General features: G+C 38.8%; 2 protein-coding genes, 1 long non-coding RNA gene and 1 pseudogene across 5 annotated transcripts; all 4 read left to right on the top strand.

The window, feature by feature from the left end:
• The first annotated feature begins 309 nt into the window (after positions 1-309).
• LOC103408800 (pyrophosphate--fructose 6-phosphate 1-phosphotransferase subunit beta-like) lies at positions 310-5,075 on the top strand (annotated as a pseudogene).
• Positions 5,076-6,500: 1,425 nt separating this feature from the next.
• On the top strand, positions 6,501-9,933 carry LOC103408761 (uncharacterized). Of its 2 annotated transcripts, none has more exons than XM_008347587.4 (6): positions 6,501-7,419; positions 7,539-7,688; positions 7,823-7,930; positions 8,017-8,061; positions 8,259-8,926; positions 9,080-9,933. In XM_008347587.4, exons 1-6 carry the CDS (start codon positions 6,645-6,647, stop codon positions 9,731-9,733), a joined length of 2,400 nt encoding a protein of 799 aa, XP_008345809.2. In that variant the 5' UTR covers positions 6,501-6,644; the 3' UTR covers positions 9,734-9,933. The 2 variants fall into 2 exon arrangements, with proteins under 2 accessions (XP_008345809.2, XP_008345808.2); XM_008347586.4 differs by having other exon boundaries at positions 8,223-8,926.
• Positions 9,934-18,818: 8,885 nt separating this feature from the next.
• On the top strand, positions 18,819-23,950 carry LOC103427788 (pyrophosphate--fructose 6-phosphate 1-phosphotransferase subunit beta). Of its 2 annotated transcripts, XM_008365866.4 has the most exons (16): positions 18,819-19,428; positions 19,614-19,775; positions 19,869-19,990; positions 20,216-20,269; positions 20,355-20,461; positions 20,609-20,714; positions 20,959-21,022; positions 21,114-21,202; positions 21,434-21,565; positions 21,681-21,851; positions 21,940-22,055; positions 22,271-22,382; positions 22,549-22,633; positions 22,892-22,936; positions 23,045-23,113; positions 23,693-23,950. In XM_008365866.4, the coding sequence occupies exons 1-16, from the start codon at positions 19,230-19,232 to the stop codon at positions 23,767-23,769; spliced, it is 1,710 nt and encodes a 569-aa protein (XP_008364088.1). In that variant the 5' UTR covers positions 18,819-19,229; the 3' UTR covers positions 23,770-23,950. The 2 variants fall into 2 exon arrangements, with proteins under 2 accessions (XP_008364088.1, XP_070677690.1); XM_070821589.1 differs by having other exon boundaries at positions 18,831-19,428; positions 19,614-19,990.
• Positions 23,951-24,853: 903 nt separating this feature from the next.
• Positions 24,854-26,250, top strand: LOC108170314 (uncharacterized). Its single transcript, XR_011580908.1, has 5 exons — positions 24,854-24,993; positions 25,098-25,157; positions 25,268-25,637; positions 25,780-25,872; positions 26,011-26,250. It is a non-coding gene; the product is annotated as an uncharacterized lncRNA (long non-coding RNA).
• The last annotated feature ends 657 nt before the right edge of the window (positions 26,251-26,907 follow it).

The following is a 26,907-nucleotide window of genomic DNA, read 5'->3' as shown; positions in this document are numbered from 1 at the left end:
GTTTGATACCCAATTAACAATCAAGTCTTGTCACCAAACACCCTTGTTTCGAACGCAAACGAAAGATCCGCGATTCCGGAATATGCCAAAACGCGTCTACATTTCTGGCGCCCACCACCAACCACCAGAAGGTTAGGTGTCTACCTACTCAAAACCCGCCACCAACAACCGCTGCGGTTTAGACCACCATAACAGACCATACACCACCACACCGCCAAATCTCGTCCGTCCAATTCCCGAAACAGCCTCGCATCCAATGGGCCACCTAACATTCCTATCCACGGCGGAGAGTCCAATGACCTGAAACGACGTTCCTACCCTTCTCAACTCCTCGTTTAAACGCCCACACTCTCACTGTCGGGAGTCAAACGCGATTCGATAGATTTCACTCTCCGTTCGCAGTCGCATCAAAACACTCGAAGATCTCAGAGACACTGTCTGTGCGTGTTAGGTTTTAATGGCTCCACCATCACTGATTGCTAACGGCGGTGCTGCCGGTGCTGAGTTAGTGCCAGCACCTGTCACCGGCCGATTCGTCTCCGTCTACAGCGAGGTCCAGGCCAGTCGTATCGACCATGCACTTCCTCTCCCTTCCGTGCTCAGAAAGCCCTTCAAGGTCGTCGATGGTCCCGCTAGCTCCGCCGCCGGCAATCCAGGTCAGTTTATTATTCTTTCTTCTTCTTCCGCTTTGTGCTCGGATCCATGCGTTTTTCTAGCGTTTGATCTCGGAGAAATTTTGAAGTTCAATTTTAGTCGACTAGATTTAGCGATCAAACTGTAGAATATGTGCGTTTTGGGATTTTCTATTCCGTATTTGATCGTCTCTCGTTTCGGTTCCTCAGAGGAGATCGCGAAGTTGTTTCCTAATGTTTTCGGTCAGCCATCTGCACTGTTGGCGCCAAGCATTCCGATTCGGGTCTACCGGAGCAGAAGATGAAGATCGGTGTCGTTTTATCTGGAGGCCAAGCGCCCGGAGATCACAACGTGATCTCTGGAATTTTCGGTGAGGGTCTTAATTATCAATTTGTTGTATGTTTCGTTAACTTTGTATAGCTTTTTTCCGAATTTTGGTTGAATTCGATCCGTGTTTGGGTATTAGCTTACTTGCAAGATCGCCCCAAAGAACGGGAAATGTTTAGTTGCGACAAGAATACGGATGGAGATATCACGTGTTTTTATGCAAATGGTGAAATTTTTTAATTTTTAAATTATTAACCTTTTAATACGTATAACCTATCATTTATACAGAGATACGTAATATATTAACTCGTACGACGATCACATAAAAATCTCTCCAAATAAGCACGCTATATGGCTTTAGGGGCGGCCCTGCTGGGATCATGAAAAATAAATACATCGAACTTACCCCCGTGTATATTTATCCACACAGAAATCAGGTTAGTGTTTTGAGTGTGAATGATATATACTATGCTGCTTAATTGATATATACTATGCCACCATGCAGACCTAGTCCAGGCCGCGCGTCACCTTTCTTGTCTTTTTACTCATTGATTATCATTAAATTAGTTTAAACTTGAGATTCGGGACTTAAATTAATTAGCCAAATTAATATAACGATAACCAAAGAAGAGGAGATTAATCTAACCAACTTAGTTATGCTTGATTTATTTTCTATTTCTTAATTTTATTACAAGTGATATTATTACTTTAATTTACACAAAGAGGATAGGGTAGGATTTGAACTCGAGTTGAAGAAAAAATTCAATCTACTAAAACAATCCACCACCTTACTTAAGGATAACATATAAAAGACAAAAGATGATTACAAATCAATACAAGCAATAATGAGGCGGTATCATCTCTTGTACACGCTGACACAAACACACGTCCACACATTAATAGTGTCTATATTATATATATATAGTGTGTGTGTGTGTATGTATATAGATAGATTTTAGGCTTTTGTCATACTGGACTGCACCTAGAATTTCTATGCTCTGATTATGAGTATTTACTCTTGTATCTCACTCCTAACACTTCCTGTTTATTAGTGCACTTTCGTAGTTTTCGGTTTTTATTTATTCGTATATTTCTTATCCTTTTGCTTCCGCACTGTGCACATGGCTACGTCACCCTCACGTGACGGCCAACATGCCTCGATCTCGGTCGGAGTGTGTCATCTCTGTCTCAACTTGATTGACACATATTTTCTAATATTCATTATGTATTCTTGTGGAAAGTAATATGGTGCTAAGTAATATATTGGTGCAACCAAAAGATATCCATTTGCCAAATGCATCTGACATATCTTTCTTCAGGTTGCTGCAAAGAAGCTGACACTGAAAAATGTCACTGACCACATTGTGAATGTAATCTTGAAGCGTGCTGACCTGGGTTATAACTATGGTGTCATACTTATCCCTCAGGGTCTAATTGATTTCATTCCTGAGGTATTATTCTTGATCTTTAATATATTAACTTTAAACCCTTCTTTATTCATATTCCTTTGTTTACTTGGAAAGCAAGTGTTCTACTGTTTCACACATAGATGCACACTCAAATAACTGCATTTTTTTGACCAAGTCAAGGGTATCCCAAAGGCTTCCTAGGCCCAAGGACTAATCCCTCCGGCGCATGTGAAATGCTCCAACTGTGCATTGCAGCACAGTGCCTGGCCACTTTGACAGCTTCGGGGTTCGAACCTAGGCTGGGGAGCAAACCCAACTAGGCAAGAACCACTAGACCACTTGCAATGGTTTAAATAACTGCATTGACTAACATATAATGTTTTTAACCTTTCCGTTTGCAGGTGCAGCAACTTATTGCTGAATTGAATGAAATTCTGGCCCATGAGGTTGTAGATGAAGATGGGCTGTGGAAAAAGAAACTTACATGCCAATCTCTAGAGCTTTTTGATTTCCTACCTGAAGCAACCCAAGAGCAGTTGATGCTTGAAAGAGATCCTCGTGGAAATGTTCAGGTATATTTTTCATTTTCCAATTTGACATAAATCTGTCCGGGGATTTTCTGGGCACATCAATACAGCATGCATGCTAATCTTTATTTTTACCATTACGTTGCCAAAATAGAAACAGAGAAGATGCTTATTCAAATGGTTGAGACAGACTTGGAGAAGAGGAAGCAGGAAGGTTCATATAATGGTCAGTTCCAAGGACAGTCTCACTTTTTCGGGTACTTAATTTTTAACCTAATGACATAATCCTTTGGCTAAATGTGGTTTCAATGATTAAGAATAAGTCCATCCCATGTGTTGGGGCTTTGAGGGTAACTGATTCGCTCGCTGGCATGGATTCATCAGGATACAGGTTTAGTGATTGTGTATCGGAGATATTGCTTAATGTTTGCATCCCTAATTTTGTTCACCTGTTTTCATTTTTTTTTTTGTAGGTACGAAGGAAGATGTGTTTTGCCAACCAACTTTGATTCTACCGACTGCTATGTATTGGGTTATGCTGCTGGAGCTCTCCTTCACAGTGGAAAAGCTGGGTTGATATCATCAGTTTGTACCTCTATCCTATATCTCATTTTTTTTTTTATTCTTTTGGATCAAAGCTAACATTCATTACCAACAACAGACAATATAACACGAAGGGCCAAAACACACAGCACACAGTTACAAACTACTGGCCTACATACAACAAACAAACCAAACAGGACCAGCCCAAAAAAACAGAAAAGCCCAACCCAAAGGTGAGGCCAAACCAGGGAAAACCCGAGAACAACCTAGAATGCTCCTGCATCCATCGCCGCCGCCGGAGCTCAACAGAGCAAGCCTCCAACAGCCACCAAAGTTCAACTCGAACAGCCCCAAAAGTGAGGGAAAAGAAGAGGGCAACAACCTCCAAAGAACACAATAAAGATCGACACCACAAATCGAAGGAAGCTCGCAGGAGACAATCCTGGAGCAACAAATATTCCATTGTCATAGTTGTATTATTTCTTAATATTAAGTCATTTTATGCATGTTGTTTTTCGTGACGTGGATCCAGGTTGGGAATTTGGATGCCCCTGTGGAAGAATGGACGGTTGGCGGAACGGCATTGACTTCATTAGAGCAAGTCCACCTGAGTGGACTTTGCCCAGCACCCTGTCCAAATGGCAGCTCAGCACCCTGTCCATGTCCTCCAACCCGTGCAACAAACTGGCACCCAGCCCATGCTGGTCCCTGGGCCAGCACAAAACAGGCTGACCAAGAAGCTGGGTCATTTGCTGGGGTTGGCCACGTGGCCGATCCTGGGCTCTTGGATTTGAATATTTTTCAAATCCAACGGTCCAGATTAATTAACTACATTAAAATTAATTAAAAATATAAAAAAAATACAGAATTTTTTTTAAATACAGTAAAATTTTAAAAAAGTTATTTTTTTCTTTCTATAAATACGTAACCCTCATCTTCCACCTTACACCACATTTCAATATTTTCTACACCTTCTACCAAAGCTTTCATATACTTTTTGTGTGAAAAAAAAATACCAAAAAGCTCATCCTTAATTTTTTTGTCCATATAAACCATACATCCCTACATCCATCTTCATCGTGTATTTGAAGAATAAAGTTTTTGGTTGAAGAATAAAGTGTATTTGATGAGTTTATGTAATTTCATTTTAGTGTGTTTTTTTTATAGTTTATTTGATGAGTTTATGTAATTTTATTTTAGTGTGTTTTTTTTTAAGTTTATTTGATGAGTATGTAATTATATTTTAGTGTTTTTTTTTTAAGTTTATTTGAAATTTTATCTGAAATTGGTTAAAAATCTTATCCGAAATGAACTTAAAAAAAAAAAGCACACCAAATAAATGTGATGGGTGCCAGCGCATTTTTTTAGGCGTGGAGATGCCTTGGCCTATTACTATTCACTCCAGTCTATTACTATTCACTTGAGTGAATAAATGCATTGGGTGTTGACGCAAAGTCCTTAGGGGTGGACTTGCTCTTAATGGAAGTGGAAAGGAGACATGGTGTAGTAAATCTCTCGTTATTGTTTTTGTTATCGTGTAAAATTTAACGTGTGTTATATATATATGTATGTACCTGTTCAAGGACATGAGGTGTAAATTTAACAAAGAAAATGATAAACACACGTCTTTGTTACATTTTGTCGGTTGTTTTCATTTTGTTTATATTATACTATTGGATGATGTGGGAGACTTTTTAAATTTTGCAAATAAAAAAATATATATTTAAACGAGGCATGTGTTGCATGCTTGCAAAGGTACATGCTTGTAGGGATGAAGCATATTTAGAAGGGGTGCGAGACAATGGCGATTAACCTTTAAATATTCGATCGTTATATGCTTTATGATTTCCAACATTCTTTCGAATTAATGTATAAATGTACACTGTAGCTAGACGTGTTTCACACTTGGTGAAGACAATTTATAGTTGAAGGTAACGATAGGGATATCAAATTCTTAAACTAAATTTTATAAATTAAATGATGTGGATATTGATGATTGGATATTAAGTGTTGATCAACGTGTTTATTTTATATTTGTAATATATTATTTAATTTGTAAATTTGGTTTAAAAATTTAGTCTCCTTAACATTAACTACAATCAAATCATCAACAACCATATAATTTAGTTTACAAAATTGAGTTTCAAAATTTGGTCATCCTAGTATTATCCATAATTAAAACCTAATATTATAAGCAAAGGTAGATGCTTGTACGGACAAAGCAGGTACGGCTAAAAAACAGCAAGCAACCTTTAACTCTTCGATCCTCTATGCTTCATCATTCAATATTCTTTGTTACTTAATTCAATATTCTTTGTTACATTTTGTCGGTTGTTTTCATTTCGTTGATATTATACTACTGGATGATGTGAGAAAAAGTTTAAGTTTTGCAAACTAAATAACATAGAAATTAATGATATGATTATTACTTAAATGTTGATTAACGTGTTTATTTCGTATTAGTACCTATTCTTTATTGGTGACATATTGTTTAATTTACAAATTTGATTTCCCTAACATTATTTTCATCCTACTATTACATCCCTCAAATAAAAAAAAATATATTTAATCGAGGAATGTGTTGCATGCTTGCAAAGGTACATGCTTGTACGGATGAAGCATATTTAAAAGGGGTGCAAGAAAATGGCGATAAACGTTTAAATATTCGATCGTTGTATGCATTATGATTTCCAACATTCTTTCGAATATAAATGTATATTGTAGCTAGACGTGTTTCACACTTTGTGAAAACAATTTATAGTTATCGGATATCAAATTCTTAAACTAAAATTTGTAAATTAAATTATGCGAATATTAATGATTGATCAACGGGTTTATTTTTTATTTGTGATACATTATTTAATTTGTAAATTTGGTTTAAAAGTTTAGTCTCCTTAACATTATCTACAATCTAATCATCAACAACCACATAATTGAATTTGCAAAATTGAGTTTCAAAATTTAGTCACTTTATCCATAATTAAAACCTAATATTATAAGCAAGGTAGATGCTTGTACGGAGAAAGCACGTACAGCTAAAAAACAGCAAGTAACCTTTAACTCTTCGATCCTTTATGCTTCATCATTCAATATTCTTTGTTACTTAATTAAGTAAAGCATATAGCAGCAGCTGCAGCTGCAGCTGCCTATAAATCAAAGCAACAACCGCCGCATTACATGCCCCAAGCTATCTGGTACACTACAAATGGAGTACTGGAAAACGCTAACGGTTCGGTCGGATCTGATGAAAGAGGGAGAGGATAGCTCTCGGCCGGATCAGAAAGAGAGAGAGAGATTAAAGAAAATGGAAAAGTTGAAAGATTCCTATAAATATGCCATGGAACAGAAATGTGAAGAGCTGAAGGAAATGTTCGAGAATCATCCGGAAATAATGCGCGAAGAAATGACAGTGGACGGGGACACTGTATTACACCTTGCGGCTTCTTACAGCAGCAAATCACAAGGTAAAAAAGTCCTCGAAATGCTTATCAACATACTCTGTTCAATCAATGACAAGATGAAAGCTGTGAGGGTTCCAAATAAGTACGGAAACAATACTCTCCACGAGGTGAGTGTGTCCGGCAATAAGGAAGCGGCAGAGTACCTGGTGAGCAACTTCAACAAGCCTGTTCCAGAAGAGGTCAAGATCAGTACTAGTAGTACTGATAAAGAGAATTATGCGCCGCAGCTGCGGGAGGCTCGGGATTTAGAGAATTATGAGCTGCTGCTGCGGGAGGCTCGGGATTTAGAGAATGAGCTGCAGAAGCAGAAGGCTCGGGATTCAGAGAATTATGCGCTGCAGCTGCTGGAGACTCGGAACTATTTAGGAGAAACTCCGCTCTTCAGGGCAGCTGCTCTCGGTCACACGGACTTGGTCAAGCTTTATGCCGACAAACTACAGGCGGACAATCTTTGGAGGCACTTCCACAGAGATGACAAAATGTCCGTTCTTCATATCACAGTCGTTGCGCAACATTTTGGTCTCTCTCTCTCTCTCTCTCTCTCTCTCTCTCTCTCTCTCTCTCTCTCTCTCTCTCTCTCTATGTGAGAACCCGCAATGTAGATTAATAACTTTTGCTCTTTGTCTTCTACAACGCAGAGACTGCTATTTGGTTATTGGAGAAATACCCATCTCTAGCGCTCCTTGAGGAAGATAAAGGATTGACAAGCCTTCAGTTGCTAGCCCAAATGCCAACTGCCTTTTATCCAAATTTTGAAGAAAGCAAATGGAAGATGCTAATTTATTATTGTAAGTCCCATTACCCTACAAACTGCTATATGTGTGCGCACATACGCATGGTATATATACACAGGTGCAAGCATGTTTTTTTTTTTTTTTTTAATGAAGCAGTAATCTCATACTTAATATCATTATATATGCAGGCCTTCCTGATGGAGGAAATGTGGTCACACCACATCAGAAGGATGATGTGGAGAGCGGCATGGATGGCAACCATCCCCGTCCATCCGTCTTTCGGAAAAAGCTTGCAGGTAATCAAATTTGTAATCTCATTAATTGATCGAATTGGATTTTTTTCACTATTCTAACGAAGTTGCATGCATTAAATGTTTGGCAGTTGTTATGAAGGCTTACTATTCATTATGGGACTCCCTTGCTAAAGGTTTGTTTATTTTCCGCCCCATTTTCATTAAAGCGAACTTTTGTTATTGGAACTCTAAAAAGAAATATTATTTACTTATTTCTTATGATTTTATATAACAAGATGAAGATTTCATAATAACTTCTTTAGAGAGCTGATAACATCTTCCTATGACACTTTAGTTAATGTATACATATGCTTGACCATGCGATGGATAGGAATAGGAGGCCCACAGAAAGAGGTAATCTACATGATATGGAACGAGAAGAAAAACAAAAAATTTCTGAAGAAACTCATCCAATTGCTCGTCAAGTGGGACGACCATTCTTTGTTGACTCCTAGTAAGCAAGCAAAAATCAGGACCATTTCTCTATGGGAAAAACCTGATAAAGAAAAGGAAGCAACCAAATCCGGTACGACAAATGGTGATGAAGGTGGTGAAAAAGGAAACGCGGCCGCAGATAAGCATTTCTCTTGGGTCAGGGAGATAACCGAATTCGATAGATATGAAAAAGAAAAGGAAGCAACCAAATCGAGAAAGGAGGCGAGGAGTGAATTATACAACTCTTCCCCATTGCTTATAGCAACTATCAAAGGAATTGAACCCATTGTACGGGAGATACTTGAGCAACGTCCTCAGGCAGCCGAGCATGTTAACCGTTACGAACGCAACATTTTGCATCTGGCCATTAAGAACCGTAGGGAAAATATCCTTGATCTTATCGAAAGCGAACCAACTCTGATGTCAAAGCTGAGTATGAGGATAGACCGCAATGGAAACACCATATTGCACCAGGCTGCAGATAGAACTTACTACTCTATAGCAGTGGCTCAGAAAGTAATAGGCCCTGCCATGGAATTGCAAAAAGAGCTGCTCTGGAAGCAGGTAATGTTCTCTTACTAGACTTATCTTGTCACACAGATATTTGTATTACTGATTAAGTCTATCGACCTTATAAATACTTATGTTGTTAGACAAATATTTCTATTACAAAATCTATACGTTGACATGATAAATGTGTACGTGTGTTTGTGTCAGCGTATAAAAGAGATGTTACCACCTCATTACATCATGCACCACAACGACAACGATCAGACAGAGGAGGAGTTGTTCAACGCTGGGCATGACGAGCTTCTGAAGTCCGCACAAGATTGGGTAAAAGAAACGGCTCGGTCATGCTCAACCGTGGCGGTGCTAGTGGCCACTGTGGTCTTTGCAGCCGCCTACGCCATTCCTGGGGGTAACGAGCAAAATGGTCGTCCTGTTTTCGAGAACAATCCTCTCTTTTGGCTCTTTACCAGCATGGACGTTGTGGCCATCGCCTGCTCATTATCTTCTGTGGCATTCTTTCTCTCGGTCCTCTCCTCCCCTCTCGAGTACCCAAATTTCGTTAAAAGCATTCCTCACAAGGTCATGATAGGATTCATCTTTCTCTTCTTGTCTATGGCAACCACCATGCTCGCCTTTGCTGCCACTATTTTGCTCTTGATTCGCATCGAGAAAAAATGGACCAAGTCTCTATTTTACCCTATTGCCTTTTTCCCAGTCCCTCTATTCGGCCTGCTTCAGTTTCCTGTGTATCAATTTGTCAAAACCATGTTTCTGAAAATGGATGCCTGGTTTTTCAAACCCTTACTCCGCTCCCTTGGCTTTCGCAAGAAGAAATTAATTTGGAAGACCAAGGCGCATTGAATCACATACACTTTTCGTCAGAGCACAATATATGGTGCAGATTCAGCATCTTGCAACATAAATATTTTATTTATTGTTATCATTTGAATATTTGGGATTTTTCTTATTTTCTTCCTATTTTAACAATGTTATTGTGTCTTCATTCACAAGTACGGGCAATAAGTGAAGAATAAAGGCTTGTCACAAATTGTTGCTAAAAATTATGTCTCTTGCATGCTTTTATTGATTTGTAATCATCATTACCTGGGTTCAAACCCTACTCTCTTCTCTTCGCATAAATTAAATAATGATATCGCTTGTAATAAAATTAAGAGAAAAAAAATCATATTTAAGCGTAATAAAGTTGATTAGACTAATCTAGACTCTTGGATTTAGCCTGTTGTACGAAGAATTGCAGGTAATGTTACAGAATCTATATGTGTGCTTCTTATAAGCATACAAGTTTAAACCACATTGATGTGCACACACATGTATGTATATATGTATATTTGGTAACGCTCCCTGTCTAGAGTCTTGTAACAGTGTCTGTATTTGTTTACACTGCAATCCCCTCTTAGAGGGCCATGCATGGCTCCTGAAGCGTGTGCGATAATTGCAGCCGATTTCATGGCTTCCATGGACTTGTACATCATGTAACAGTTGAATATCAGAGTGCGGAACAAACAAGACTACAAAATAATAGGAATTTTATTGAACAAATTGAGAATGCCAAGACGGCTACAAAAACCCTAGAGACTACATTGTGACTGACTTGATCCTCAAACTAAATTACAAGCTCTATTTATAGAGCAATAAACCTAAGAAACCATAATGCGTAAATGCCAAAAATACCCTACTACAAAATCAAAACAAATCTCTAATTAATTTCCTAAATAAACCTAATAAATTCCAACACCCCCCGTCAAACTCATGGCGGTACATGACATGAGTTTGCCAACAAGCAGATGTGGATGCAAGCCTCCAAATTCCAATGCCGATGCCAATACCGATGCTGATGCCGATTCCAATGCCGATGCCAATACCGATGCCAATTTCCGATGCCAATCAATACGAAATTTCACCGATGCAAGTGCAAGATTCCAATGCCAGTGCAAGATTTCCATGCCAGTGCAAGATTCCAATGCTAGTACCAGTGCAAATGTCGATGCCGATGCCTAACAAACAAACAAAAAATCCAACCAAATATTTTTTTTTCTTCCTTCTTTCTTCCTTTTTTTCCTTCTGTGCGATTCCTTCTTCTTCTTTTTTACCTTCTGTGCGAACCAACATCACCAACCTCCTTCCTTTTTTTCTTCTGTGCGAACCAACATCACTAGCCTCCTTTTTTTCTTTTTTTTTTTTTCCGCGAGGGTACGGTTGTGGACGGATCCAGATGCAGGGTGGGGCTGGGGAATGCAGAAATCCTAGTGCGATGGATTCACCAAATTCCTTTTTTCAAAAAACAGATTTTTTTTTTCCTTTCTTGAAGACTACCAAGGACAAACTGAAAACCAAACCAGAAAACGTAAAAAATCTACGGACAAGACTAACACAATTTGACGGTCAATACCGAAATCCAAAGACAAAGAACATAAACAGAAATCCAAAGACAAAACGAACAAAAACAGAGTGACCAAGAACAAAGGACACGGACCAAAGCGGAAGCGAAAGCCTAAACGAGACCCAAACTAAACCAAAAAACAAAAAGCGACAAAACAAATTGATACCAACAAGAACGGATTGAACCATAAGGATCGAACCTGCTTTGATACCAAGTTGAATATCAGAGTGCGGAACAAACAAGACTACAAAATAATAGGAATTTTATTGAACAAATTGAGAATGCCAAGACGGCTACAAAAACCCTAGAGACTACATTGTGACTGACTTGATCCTCAAACTAAATTACAAGCTCTATTTATAGAGCAATAAACCTAAGAAACCCTAATGCGTAAATGCCAAAAATACCCTACTACAAAATCAAAACAAATCTCTAATTAATTTCCTAAATAAACCTAATAAATTCCAACAGTAACTGGCCCCAGTTATAACTTAGCCAATGGGACGGCTTGTTAATTGCCTTTCAATGAAGTTTGTACTGTTAATTCGGCGGTACCTGTTGAATCGCCGTTTTATCTATAGGCTCGATCGTACTAAAAGATGGTCTCTGGCATAGTGAATGAAAATGATGCAGCACCTGATGTGCGAATTTTTTTATATGTGAATAAGTTCTTTTTAGTGAAAGATTTCCAAGGATGCCCAAAAGCCTACTGATTAAAGTGCTTATATGGTTTAAATACAAAGTGCTTTCGCTAAAGTCTCCTTTACGTTTTAGGTTGAATAAATTCGATTATCTCCAATTCCTCGGGTGGACGGATTCCATTCTTCAATTCTTGTCGAGAGATTCCATTCCTCTAAAATGGCTTGTTTGGTGCTGCAAATTGACTTGTCCAATTATACAGAAAATCAGACACAGATATTTACACAGCCGGTGACAGCCTCACACCTTTCAAAGGTTTACCCATCTCGAGTGGCAATGCCGAGTCGTGGTTGCTGACAATGTACATCGACGGACAGCTACAGATTACGAGGAAAGACAATTGCAGCATATCCGTGCTACTCAAGGAAGGCCGCGCGCAGCCCCTCCTTACTCACTGGACAGAGCTCACCAGAGCAACTTGTATCTTGTGTTGTATATATGTATGTACCTGTTCGAGGACATGAGACGTAATTTTCTACAAAGAAATGATAAACAAACACCCTTGTTACGTTCTACGGTTGTTTCCGTTTAGTTTATATTACTCAGCTACATCCCTCAAGTTAAAAAAAAAAATGATTTAACCGAGGCATGTGTTGCATGCCTGCAAAGGTAGATGCTTGTACGGATAAAGCATATTTTAAAGGGTAATAGAAAATGGTAATTTTATTTTTTGAACAATCGATATTATCTACACTAAGATTCTCTTCAATCCTGGGCTAAATGCCAAATTTCCCCCTATTCCCCCCCCCCCCCAAAATCCAACCCAACCCAAGCCAAATGCCAATTGAGGGCCAAATTCCCCCCAAGGAATAGCCCAGAAACGCGTGGACTCTCCCTTTCCCAACCCATTCTTAGCCCGATCACGCACCCAACTCGCCCCACGCGGGCTGAGCCCTTCGACGCCCTACAGGGTGGGCCCCGCTGTCAGCGCGTGCCACCAAACCCAACCCAACGACTCTTTTTATCATCCAACGGTTGGGCTTTTTGGACCGTTGGTTCATCCAACGGTCCAGATTCAAATTTTTTTTTTTTAAATGTAATTTTAAAATACATTAAATCCAACAACTAAGATTGAATATAATCAAATCTAACAGTAAAAAAAAGATCTAACGACCCAAATTTAAATCCAATGGCTAAAATAATCAAAAAAAATTATTTAACTCAAAATTCACCAAAAAAACGGCCCGAATGCGCTTGCAAATGAAGGAAGAAGGGGATAGGGAGCAAGAGAGGTTCGAAATAAATTTAATGATGGAGGACCTCAACAAATACACTCCAAAGAGGAAGAAGTACTTACGTTGAAAGTTTGGTGAAAGTTGAACGATTGGTGAAAGTTGAAAGATTGGTGAAAGTTGAAGGCTTGCTTTGTGGAAAGATTTAGTGATTTTTCAATATTTATCGGAATTTAAATATTTTTAGATTAAAATGTTCATAAAATTAATTTACGATAATCTACATAATTTTTTTTTGTCACATCCCGGCCCCGCTCCACCACCGTAACATGATATTGTCCGCTTCAGACCCCGACCACGCCCTCACGGTTTTGTTTTTGGGAACTCACACGAGAACTTTCCAGTGGTTCACCCATAATGGGATTGCTCTCACAAACTACTCGCTTAACTTTGGAGTTCCAAAGGAACCCGAAGTCAATGAGCTCCCAAAATGCCTCATGCTAGGTAGGGATGGAAATATACATATAAGAATCACTTCCCTGGACGATGTGGGATCTTACAATTCACCCCCCTTAAAAGGCCCGATGACCTTGTCGGCACACCACGGCCAGAGTTAGGCTCTGATACCAAATCTATCACATCCCGACCTAGGGTCTACCACATCCCGGGCTCGCTCCACCAGCGTAGCACGATATTGTCCTCTTTGGGCCCCGACCACGCCCTCACGGTTTTGTTTCTGGGAACTCACACGAGAATTTCTCAGTAGGTCACCCATCATGGGATTGCTCTCGCGCTCTACTCGCTTAACTTCAGAGTTCCAATGGAACCCGAAGCCATTGAGCTCCCAAAATGCATCATGCTAGGTAGGGAAGGGAATATACATATAAGGATCACTCCCCTGGGCGATGTGAGATCTTACATTTTTAAAGTTAATTTAAGAAAGAAAAAAATAGCCTAAGTTCATTCTTTAATAATCCTAAGCTAAAATTTTAGGCCAGAAGGGTTGAAGCAGAAAAGTTGTTTATGGGCTAAAAAATTTGACTTTTAGCCCAATGGTTGGAGATGGTCTAAAGGAGTTGGACTTAACCTCACAATAAGCTAACAATAGAAAATATTAATTAATCTTTAAATATTCGATTGTTTTGTTAATTAATTAATTAAGCAAAGAAAGCATATATTAAGTACGTTGAAGCAGCAATAGCAGCAACCTCTGTTGGATAAATATTAGCAATCAATGATAAATGCGAATAAATAAATTAACAAAGTATGAACAAAACGAAATAATATTAAACAGACAAATTGAAGATCGAGGCTTAAACATAAATTTCGTCCCTACTCAATGGTTGTAGTTTTACGGACTTCTGCTTCACCAGGATTCAACGATCCAAGTCAGAATTCCAGCACCGAAAAACTTGACTTCTAGCGAATTTCTTTGTGATTCTCTTAGTAAGACAATTCTTCTACTCCCAATGCATACAATCGAGACTTCCTATTATGCTAGGGAAGCCTCTTTTGTCTGCCTTGCGTGGAAGCCTCTTCAAGTCTTCACGATTTGGCTTGCGGAGGTATATGGCTCCATCTATGGCTTGAATTGCCTGACAGAAGCGCTTTAGGTTCTCAATGGCAATACTCTTCGCAAGCCGGCAATACTCGTCAGTCGAGTCTGCAAAGCACTCATTAGCTAGCATCCGAAATGCAGATGTGAGCTTCTGATGAGGTGATAGACTTTTTTGGCCTACGACATCTATCTTCCTTGCAAAGTAGTGGTCATGATTGACAACTGCATTCAAGATGCTTTCAAAAAGAGGAAAACTAATGAAAATGGCTTGAAAACTTTGAGTTTTAACGATAAGGACAAAATAAGGGATAAAGTGAATAGTATCAGGATTGACTTTTTAGTCTTAAAATATGGTTTTTCGTTAAAGTAAACAGTACTGGGAGTTTTTCGTTAAAGTTCCCTTCATAACGCTCTCTCCTCATCCGAAACCGCCTCCGAAAATCATGAGCAGGAAATCTCGGATGCTCGATGAAATAATCTTTCATCATTCGGTCATGACACCTCTTCTCTATCACGTTGCACAAATGAACGTCTCGTGACAGAACCACGATGGCTAGATTCGGCATGGTGCTCATATTGCATAAGTGAGTTTGCAAGTTCAGCTTCGGCGTTGATCATTTCTGCATCCTCAATGTCAAGCCTTGCTTGGTATTGTGTCATCTGTATTACCCTACTAAGCCTTCTTCTATCACCCATTGATGAAATATTGAGGATTTTTAGGAAAGAAAAACACTTTGAAAGTTGAAAGATTGGTGAATATAGAGGATGATTAAAGGTTGAAAGATTGTGTGATCAATTGATATTTGACCTGTGTTTATATAGAGGATGATTGATAAAAGTTGAACGGTTGGTGAAAGTTGAAAGTTTGATGAAAGTTGAACGGTTGGTGAAAGTTGAAGGCTTGCTTTGTGGAAAGATTTAGTGATTTTTTAATATTTATCGGAATTTAAATATTTTTAGATTAAAATGTTCATAAAATTAATTTACGATAGTCTACATAATTTTTTTAAAAGTTAATTTAAGAAAAAAATTAGCTTAAGTACATTCTTTAATAATTCCGAGCTAAAATTCGGACTTCTCAGAAAATTCATCTTTTGACTGACAAAATCAACTCCAATTTAGTCCCAAAATGTCTCTTTTGAAAGATGAAGACGTCTCCTACAAATCCTCAGAAGGAATCTTTATCAAAATATGTCATCTTGACCTTCAAAATACCCAAAACGTCCAGAAATGTCAATCTGGGAAAGCTGATCGCTGGGCCTTTATTTCTTCACCACAGTCAAATGGCTTGGTAGAAAAATCTGGAATTTTGATACAATTATCTTGAAAGACTCACGAACATCCTCCAATTAGAATCACTCCAAAATTCATCCGTTTAATCACTTTTTACTCCAAAGGAAGTCGAATGTCCTACATTGAAAATATATAACAAAGTATCAAAATTCTCACAAAATAACCAATAAATTATAACTAAGAATAGGGTAAAATAAATAGTATAATATCGCCTCATCACATGGCAACCACCATGCTCGCCTTTGCCGCCACCATTTTGCTCTTGATTCCCGTCGAGATGAAATGAACAAAGTCTGTACTTTACCCTATTGCCTTTTTTCCCAGTCCCTCTATTCGGCCTGCTTCAATTTCATATGTATCAGACGTCCAAAGTCATGTTTCAGACAATTGATGCCTGGTTTTTCAATGCCTTACTCCGCTTTCTTGCCCTTCCCAAGAGGAGATCAATAAGGGGCAAGAATCACATAAACTTTCGTCGCGGCAGAATATGTGGTGCAGATTCAAAAATTTTGCAACGTAAGTTATTGTTAGATTTGTAGTTATCATTTGAATATTTCATATGGGTTCGTCTTCTTTTCTCCCCAATATAATGTCACAATTTTGTTTTTGTGTTAAATTTAAATTATGGGCAAATTAGAAAGAGTTGTGTGTTTCCCTCCATGCACTCAAGTTCAAAGCCGCTTTTCCATAGTTGGATTGGATTGGATTTAGATAATTAGAATATGCTCATCAGTTAATGGAATTTACATAAGAAAAAATCAGAGCAAACTTCATGAAACACCTCGAGTATAAGCCCACGATACTCATCTGAATTCATCGAAACATAATAATTCAAGAGGCTACGAAGATCTTTCGGCTCTTGTATTCGGTTTGCCACTATCATCGCCACCAGGGACTCCCTGAAATCCTCCCTCGGATCATAAGAACACATCTCCATCGCAACCATTACAACAAATTTAGTCCCTCCTCCTGCTTGAAGTTGATCATGATCATCACCAGCTCGCTGCTTTCTTCTCCGATGATCAACGTGCCTCAAGCCCTCCTGCCCTTCCCTGATCATCTGGTCGAGTCTCTCTTGAACCATGGCATGCGATAGGCTTGATATTGAAGGGTACCTATCGGAACTAGAGCTGGCTACTTCCTCCGAGCTAGACGAAGACACGCTAAGCCGGCAGCCGCTGCAGCACAATGCCTTGCATATTCTTTGTTGCTTCTTGGAGGACGCTTTCGTTTTGGACATGGTTTGAATTGGAGCCTTGAAGGAAGTTTTGTGCCAAATTAATCATTTATGCACCCTTGGCATTTGTGGGGTTTGTTAATCATGATTGTGTCTTGTGTTTTACAACATTTTAATAGATGAGTTGGTGAATGCAAGAAGGCAAATGAGGAACATTCTTTTAGTTAATCGAGCCAGTAATCATGATGCTTAATAGTTTACTTTGTAGGGTCTAATTACCGTTAGTTGGCACATCCTTTTGAAGAGTTTGGTTAACATGAAAAGTAGTGGTTCCATTCCATGAGAGCTTGTTTGGAAGGCTCCGTATGGGCTTGCTTTTGTTGAAAGTACTTATCTTCGTAAGCGCTTGATTAGAAGAGCTCTTACTAGAAACACCTCGAAATTTTTATTACAAATATAAAGTTTTTTTTTTTTTTTTGGAAAATCATTTTGAAGTGTTTCTTGTTGAAGAAAAAGAAACACATAACGTGTTCTTCTCTAGAAAGTGCTCTATGATCCCTAAGCACCTTTGACATTTTTAGCCAAATGTCGTTGTAAGTTCTTGATTGTCAAGAAGACTTTAAAAGCATTTGGAAGAGCTTTTTTGAGGTAGAATTTTGCTTCTAATAAAAGCACTTATGAGATGAGAATAATTTTTTGTAGTTAAACATTTCCTAACATTGCCGAAAACCTATTTGATTAAAGTGCTTATATGGTTTAGGCACAAAAAGTGCTTTTGCTAGAGTCTCTTTTTTTAAGTTTTAGATGATAAGAGGAAGTGGAGAGATTCCATTCATCTAAATTAATGACTTGTTTAGTTCTTCATGTTGCCCTATCCAATAATGCAGAAGAAATTATATTAAATTACGTCGTTAACACATTGTTTGGATTCATATGGATGATCATCTTTAATCCATATGTAGAAAAGCATCATTTACTGGCAATCAAGTTGTTAAAACAAGTCGACGGCGTTGCGATAATGATCATTAGTAACTAATAAAGCAAAGAGAAAAGCATAGCAGCCTGAGATTAAAGTGATATGCTGGCTAAAGTCGTCAAACAAGAGCTTTGTAGCTTAATTGATTAATAGTGTTTTTCTCTGCACACGAAGCTTTAATTATTGCTTTTCTACCTCATGGTAGCTAAAGTCATCAACTCGATGAAGGGGCTCGTAGTTTAACTTGTTAGTTCGTTCCATTTTGCTAAATTTTGTTTGGTTTTCTTCGTACGAGCTCCTAATTGACCATTCAAATAGAAGGCGATAGGAGGGAGAAGAATTAGGAGGGAGAATTCAACTTCACTTGAAAAATCATCTAGTTCTAATAACAGACAATTTTTTACTTCACACTAAATGAAGGGGATAATATTTGAATCCGAAACACAATAAGATGAAAGAAATGCCTTATACACCGTGGATGTAAAAAACTAGCCCGATTCTCATTTAGCACACTTGTATTGAGTGGACACAAAATTATGACTCGAACCACTAATTTGGGGTTTTGAATTGGGCCTATAATTTGGAAACTCAAATATTGGCCCAAACAATTGGGCCTAATAGTTTGATACCCAATTGCCAATCAAATCTTGTCACCAAACACCCTGGTTTCGAACGCAAACGAAAGATCCGCGATTCCGGAATATGCCAAATCGCTCTAGATTTCTGGCGCCCACCAACCACCGGAGGAGGGTTAGGTGTCTACCTACGAAAAACCCGCCACCAACATCCGTTGCCGTCTAGACCACCATACCATAACATACCATACACCACCACATCTCCAAATCCCGTCCGTCCAATTCCCGAAACACCCTCGCATCCAATGGGCCACCTAACATTCCGCTCCAATGCGGAGAGTTCAATGACCTGAAATGACGTTCCTACCCTTCTCAACTCCCCGTTTAAACGCCCGCACTCTCACTGTCGGGAGTCAAACGCGATTCGATAGATTTCACTCTCCGTTCGCAGTCGCACCAAAACACTCGAAGATCTCGGAGACACTGTCTTTGCGTGTTAGGTTTTAATGGCTTCGCCATCACTGATTGCTAACGGCGGTGCTGCCGGTGTTGAGTCAGTTCCGGCACCTGTCACCGGCCGATTCGCCTCCGTCTACAGCGAGGTCCAGGCCAGTCGTATCGATCATGCACTTCCCCTCCCTTCCGTGCTCAGAAAGCCCTTCAAGGTCGTCGACGGTCCCGCTAGCTCCGCCGCCGGCAATCCAGGTCAGTTTATTATTCTTTCTTCTTCTTCCGCTTTGCGCTCGGATCCATGCGTTTTTCTAGCGTTTGATCTCGGAGAAAATTTGAAGTTCAATGTTAGTCGATTAGATTTAGCGATCAGACTGTAGAATTCGTGCTTTTTGGATTTTGTACTCCGTATTTGATCCTTTCTCGTTTCGGTTTCTCAGAGGAGATCGCGAAGTTGTTTCCTAATGTTTTCGGTCAGCCATCTGCACTGTTGGCGCCAAGCGATTCCGATTCGGGTCTACCGGAGCAGAAGTTGAAGATCGGTGTTGTTTTATCTGGAGGCCAAGCGCCCGGGGGGCACAATGTGATTTCTGGAATTTTCGGTGAGGGTCTTAATTATCAATTTGTTATATGTTTCGTAAACTTTGTATTGCTTTTCGAATTTTGGTTGATTTCGATCGATGTTTTGGTGTTAGATTACTTGCAAGACCGCGCCAAAGGAAGCACAATGTATGGTTTCAGGGGCGGGCCTGCTGGGATCATGAAAAACAAGTATATCGAACTTACCCCCGAGTATATTTATCCATACAGAAATCAAGTGAGTGTTTTGAGTGTGAATTTTTACCTTGTGTGAAGCTTTTACCTCAACTTAATTGTTGTAAGGATCAATTATTTGGCGCGAGGAAATGTGCGTGTCTATGCTTAAATTCTTGAAAGCAAGATATACAGCACACATTTAGCTGCATATATGCATCTGTATTACGTGTAGCTTCATTTTGGCTAGAAGATAATTGACGTGTTGCTCGTATTTTCGTCTTATCAGGGTGGTTTCGATATGATTCGCAGTGGAAGGGACAAGATTGAATCTCCAGAGCAGGTGGCTCTTGTTTCCTTTGTGAAGATATTCATGTTAAGTATGTTTATCTAACCAAGTAACCATTTTAAATGGATATGTATTGTAGTTTAAACAAGCACAAGAAACAGCCGTGAAGCTTGATTTGGATGGGCTTGTTGTTATCGGTGGAGATGACTCAAACACAAATGCCTGCCTCCTTGCTGAAAACTTCACGTATGTTGTGAAGAAGCTCTTTGGAATAATTTTACTTGCCATTCCAAACGTGGTGCCCTTTGATGCAATTATGAGAGTAGGTTACTTTTTGTTTTGATATAATTGTTTCTCGGGTTTTGTAATTTTTTTCTTTATCTGTTAAACCAGGGTGAAGAACTTGAAAACTCGTGTGATAGGTTGCCCCAAAACCATTGACGGTGACTTGAAATGCAAAGAGGTCCCCATAAGTTTTGGATTTGACACTGCTTGCAAGGTGACTATAACCATATTTCTTTTTCTTTTGGCACTATCAATAACTCAAATGTACAGGTCCATGTTGTATTGTTATTAATTTTCATCTTCTCATCACAAACATGAAAGCACCTTTAATTCCTATACCTAAAGTATCATGTGTAAATTCTTCCTAATCACAGGAGTTCAATGAGCATTTAGACACTTTATAGCTAAAATTCACTCTTCTAGCATAATTGTAATAGGCTGTTAAAAACTTTATGCAGATATATGCAGAAATGATTGGCAATGTCATGATAGATGCCCGGTCAACTGGAAAATATTATCATTGTAAGTAAATCAAATTTCTACTAGATACATATTTAAAATTTTCAATCTTATGTTTGCGGTGTAAAATATAATTTTGTGCTTCTGTCTGCAGTTGTACGACTTATGGGGCGTGCGGCTTCACACATTACATTAGAATGTGCTTTGCAAACTCATCCAAACATTACAATTATTGGAGAAGAGGTACTTCAGTTATATTTTTCATCATACTCAATTTGCTCATATCGCTTTTTTTTATTAATTAAATTGGTATTAACGCAATAAGAATTGGTGTCTCTGTCACAACTTGATCGACACTTACTTTCTAATGTTCATCATGTATTCTTGTGGAAACTAATATGGTGCAAAGTAATCTATTGGTGCAACCAAAAGATATCCATTTGCCGAATACATCTGACTTATATCTTTCTTCAGGTTGCTGCAAAGAAGCTGACACTGAAAAATGTCACTGACCACATTGTGAATGTAATCTTGAAGCGTGCTGACCTTGGTTATAACTATGGTGTCATACTTATCCCTGAGGGTCTAATTGATTTCATTCCCGAGGTATTATCCTTGATCTTTAATATGACAACTTGAAACCCTTCTTTCTCCTTATTCCTTTGTTTACTTGGAAAGCAAGTGTGCTAACTTATAATGTTTTTAACCTTGCTGTTTGCAGGTGCAGCAACTTATTGCTGAATTGAATGAAATTCTGGCCCATGAGGTTGTAGATGAAGATGGGCTGTGGAAAAAGAAACTTACAAGCCAATCTCTAGAGCTTTTTGATTTCCTACCTGAAGCAATCCAAGAGCAGTTGATGCTTGAAAGAGATCCTCATGGAAATGTCCAGGTAGATTTTTCATTTTCCAATTTGACTTAAATCTGTCCTGGGATTTTCTGGGCACATCATGCATACTAATGTTTATTTTTACCACTAGGTTGCCAAAATAGAAACAGAGAAGATGCTTATTCAAATGGTTGAGACAGACTTGGCGAAGAGGAAGCAGGAAGGTTCATATAATGGCCACTTCCAAGGACAATCTCACTTTTTCGGGTACTTAATTTTTAACGTAATGACATAATCCTTTGGCTAAATGTGGTTTCAATGATTAAGAATAAGTGCAACCCATGAGTTGGGGCTTTGAGGGTAACTGATTCGCTCGCTGGCATGGATTGATCAGGATACAGGTTTAGTGGTTGTGTATCGGAGATATTGCTTAATGTTTGCATCCCTATTTTTGTACACATTTTGTCACTTATTTTTTGTAGGTATGAAGGAAGATGTGGTTTACCAACCAACTTTGATTCTACATACTGCTATGCATTGGGTTATGCCGCTGGAGCTCTCCTTCACAGTGGAAAAACTGGGTTGATATCATCAGTTTGTACCTCTATCCTCTGTCTCATTTATTCAGTCTGCCAAAATATATTCTTTCTTAATTAGGCTTGTATTAGTTGCCGTTGGTTCCGTATTCCATTGTCGTAGTTGTATCATTTCTTAATATTAAGTCTTTTTATGCATGTTATTTTTCGTGACATGGATCCAGGTTGGGAATTTGGATGCCCCTGTGGAAGAATGGACGGTTGGTGGAACGGCATTGACTTCATTAATGGACGTGGAAAGGAGACATGGTATAGTAAATCTTTGGTTATTGTTTTTATGCGGTTGTAGGTTCTTTTCCCAGGTCCTAGGCATACCATCAGATCATTGTCTCTCCGAAAATATTGACAGTTATCTTTATACTGATAAATTGCCTTCTGTGTTTTTCAAAAGTTTTCCTTAGGAAAGAGTACTTTAGGATCTTATATAAGACGTACTTGGTTGTATCTTGGCAATCTGATTCCTTCTAAATTATTGGAGATTTTCTGATTGTTGAATTTGTTTTCCAGGTAAGTTCAAGCCTGTCATCAAGAAGGCAATGGTAGAACTTGAAGGTAAAGATTTCTCGAGAGTATTTATGTTTCTGTTTTTCGGCATAGTGTGATTCAAGTATTATGTTATAACAATCACACTTAAACTCTTGATTTATGTTGAATTTTCAGGTGCACCATTCAAGAAATTTGCATCCCTGAGGAACGACTGGGCTATCAACAACCGTTACATCAGTCCTGGTGGGTTATGAATACCTATATTTTATGAACTTCATGAGTTTTTTTCTTTTCTCAGTCTTGGTTTTCTCCACTGTCATGGTTGGCCTGGTTTTTCCGAGTCCAACAAAACTATCAGCGATTACTGTTAGCCATGAGTAGACTTGGCATTTTGGACCCGACCCGTTAACCCGACCCAACCATACCCGTTAATATTAGTATTTGGGTGGATGCTTAACGGGTCGGGTCGCTAACGGGTGAACCCGTTAAATAACGGGTCACTTTGGGTCAACCCATTAGACCCGTTAGTTGAGGATGTTTTAGTAATTTTAATAAAATCTTAACAACAAAAAATAAACTCTATGCAAAAAAAAATAATAATAATTGTTAACGTGTGTTAACGGGTGAAACAGGTCGGGTTCAGATGACCCGTTAGCTTAACGGTTTGGGTTCGGGTGATACGTTAACTTAACGGGTCGGATTGAACCTGATCCAAACCCGATAAACCCGACCCGTTTACAGGCCCATGAGTCGATATTGTGATTTCCATTTTAACTGCAGCTACATTTCTCCACAACTAATCTGAAAATCTTTCCATTGCAGGTCCCATTCAATTTCATGGCCAAGCATCCAACGCTCTCAGCCACACGCTACTCTTGGAACTCGGAGTTTCTGTTTAAGCTTAGAGTTTCATGTAGCCCTTGCTTGTGAAATTTCATATGACCTTAGGAAAAGTTGTGTTCTCTTGCGTTTGAGTAGAATAGTGACTTTATGCTCAAGGACGACAATGTAACAAAATTCTGCATCGAAGTGTGTTAAGACAATGTAATAAATAGGTATGTGAGAAATCACTTCCCTTTACTGTTCTCGATCCAACAACCATGGATATCGCATCAACTATTGATCGTCAATGGGGATCGTCAATGCGTCCCAACCAGATCCTCTACTGTGGTTTTGTAGTTCTTGGTTTTTGACCTAATCTTTAGGAGAATTTCAAACCTAGTGGTACTTGTTGGATAATTATCTATTAGTTTTATTTAATTCATTTAGTTAATTAGATAAATAATCCTTATTTGTCGGAGAAAATACATAGTTAGTGTTTGACCTAATCCCAACAGTCTAGGGTTGTTAGACGTGGAATTTTTTTCTGATTATACTTGTTTCTTGTATGCTAATTAAGCCAAACTTTGGAGTCAATGAATAAAAGGATCATTCTCTCATACTTTTGCACTCTTTAGAATTCAACAGTACGTAGTACGTACCAGAAGCAATGACAATTTTTGGACGAGTGCTGAGAACTGCTCGAACATGGCGATCCTCCACCCCCCTCCGTCAAACCCTAATCCTCCTCCGCGCGCGATCTCACCTGACCTTCCATTTCCTCCTCGCCGTCTCTGCCACCGTAAGTAACCCTCTCTCCGTCAACCTTTCTAAAATTACAAGAATTTTCGTGGTAAATGGTTTGCATTATTTATTTTTATGAATGCTCAAGATTAAGAGTGATTGGGGCGTTTTGTTGTTGGTTATGTTAGAGATTATGCTATTTTGATCGTCAATTAATTAACTAATTAACTATAATTAGTTGGCTTGTTATGCTCAAGAATAAGAAATTTATGCATGCTTATAATTGGCAAATGCAATGCAGGCTGTTCTGAGCACCAATTTCCTTCCAATACTTCTGAGATTTAATACTTCTGAGATTGAGAATCAGGGGCCGAAATCCGTGCGGAAACTAAAAGCTGTGTTTGGGGTGCTTGGGTTTGGGTTTGCAGCTGCGTTATGTTCTCGCATTATGCAGACGCGGCTGAGTGTTTCATGAGAGTGTAAAGAGAAGAGACCTCAGTATACAATCAACTGATACAGCTTTAGCCAATGCACTAAATGGCTCCTACTTAGACAGTAACGTAACGTACTAACGTACTTGTGCATACTCGGATTATTATGTCAATTAGCAATCCATACTTGAACTAGTTTCATTCTGAATTAATTTTTTTTTTTAATTCTGCAGGATATTGGTATTTCTAAGCCCGCATTGTGCACAATTCCTGGTGCTGTTGAGGGACGAAAGGTTATTGCACTTACTTAATATATTATGTGTGGTTTGTTTGTTCGATCATAAAAGAATCCATATGTATCACTCTTTCAAACAGTAATTGACACGAGCTTCACTGCGTATAGGTTTCAATCAAGATTCAAATTCCTGCGACACGTGATGCTGCACAGCTAATTGCAAATATTGCTTCTGATCTTGGACTAATATACGTGTTCCTTCCATATTTCTCTTATTAGTTGGTTCTATCAATGTTTCTTCAGTTCTAACTATCACATTTGGGTTATATTTATGCTGCGTTTTTTAGCCCTATATCATTAATTGTGGGTTTGTGAATCAAAATATGCTTAATAGTGCTATATGTCCTTGTGAACTATGTCAGTCGAATTTATTGGCAAGTAATGCTAGCTCGCCCAGAGAAAAGAAGAAATTGGAGGTGAAGAAGGGGATCTGTGAATTCACGTATTCCGCTCAGTAATTCCCTTTTCAGATAGATTTGTAAGTCTACGTTTTATGATGGTTACGAACATTTTGCCCTGCAGTTGGTCTTGTTTTACTTTATGCTGCTGTTTCAGTTTACCAAATGTAATAAAGTGGTTGCTTTTGAAACTTTCGTATCAGTCAGCGTTAACTATTGCAGGAAATCGAATTTGTGAAGGATGGGAGCTGGAGTCCGCAAGAGTTGGAGCTCTGGTGTCTACTTTTGGTTTACGATTAGCTGGTGTGAAGATCCGTACGTTTACTTGTAATGGGGTTTTAAATAATTATAGACAAGAGTTTTACATGATCGATTGTATTATCACTTTTTATGATCAAAGCTGTTTTGCTTCTGTTCTGCCATGGACATGTATGGTTCATTCTCCTTGTGCAGGTCGAGCCTGACGAGCGCCAAAAGAACGACTTTGCAACATTGGTTTGCTAGAGGCGAGGCGAGACAAGACGAGATTAACTCCTCGGCTCTTCTATCAATTAGATAGTTTATCAATAAAATAAAAGTTTGAGTAATTTTAGAATACTATGTTTTTAACATTTCATATTCAACAATTTGATTAATTTGGAATACTATTGTAGTGACATCCTCGTTATAAACAAATTTCTCTCCTTGAGATCACTCTGCTACGTGTTTCTGTTTGTACCACTGTGAAGCATTAGCTTGCGATATCGTTACAGTTGATGCAAGTGTGTTTTTCTCGTGAACACAAGCCGAGAAAAGCTCTCTTGCAACCAAGATATAATCCTAGTAGAATCACTCATTTATCCCTTGCTTGTGAAATTTCATTTAACCTTGGGAAAACAATTCGATATTTCTTCCAGCATCGTTGACATATTTGTCTTCCCTTGAGTCTGAGTAGAATAGTGACATTGCTTAACGACCACAATGTAGAAGAAAATTCTCCGTCGATGTGTAGACATTTTGGGTATTTGCCAACCCACCCCATATTTTACCTTTGCCGTATCTGTCGTTCTTCTCCGTCGATTTTAGAGAATTTGTGAACTACAAAGGCATCAATACAACTTTTGAGATGCAGAGATTGATTCCTAACAGTGCCATTGATGAAGCTCGTAGAAGTCTTGGTTTCACCTCTGCCCTGGTTAATTTTTAAACGCCACGTCATCATCCCATCTTCTTTTTCCCACTAAACATGTAGTCTAGAAGGAGCAAATTAGGGTTTTCTCCTCGCAGAAGCTCTGCGTTTTGCTCCACGTTAAGCTGCTTCTCTGCTTTTTCCTTGAGTATTCGTTCAATCTCGGCTTTTAGATCAGCTTC

Source organism: Malus domestica, chromosome 05, assembly GCF_042453785.1.
Source record: "Malus domestica chromosome 05, GDT2T_hap1".
Lineage (NCBI taxonomy): Eukaryota > Viridiplantae > Streptophyta > Magnoliopsida > Rosales > Rosaceae > Malus > Malus domestica.
Note: the sequence above shows the minus strand (reverse complement) of the source record. Positions and strands in the feature narration are given on the sequence as shown.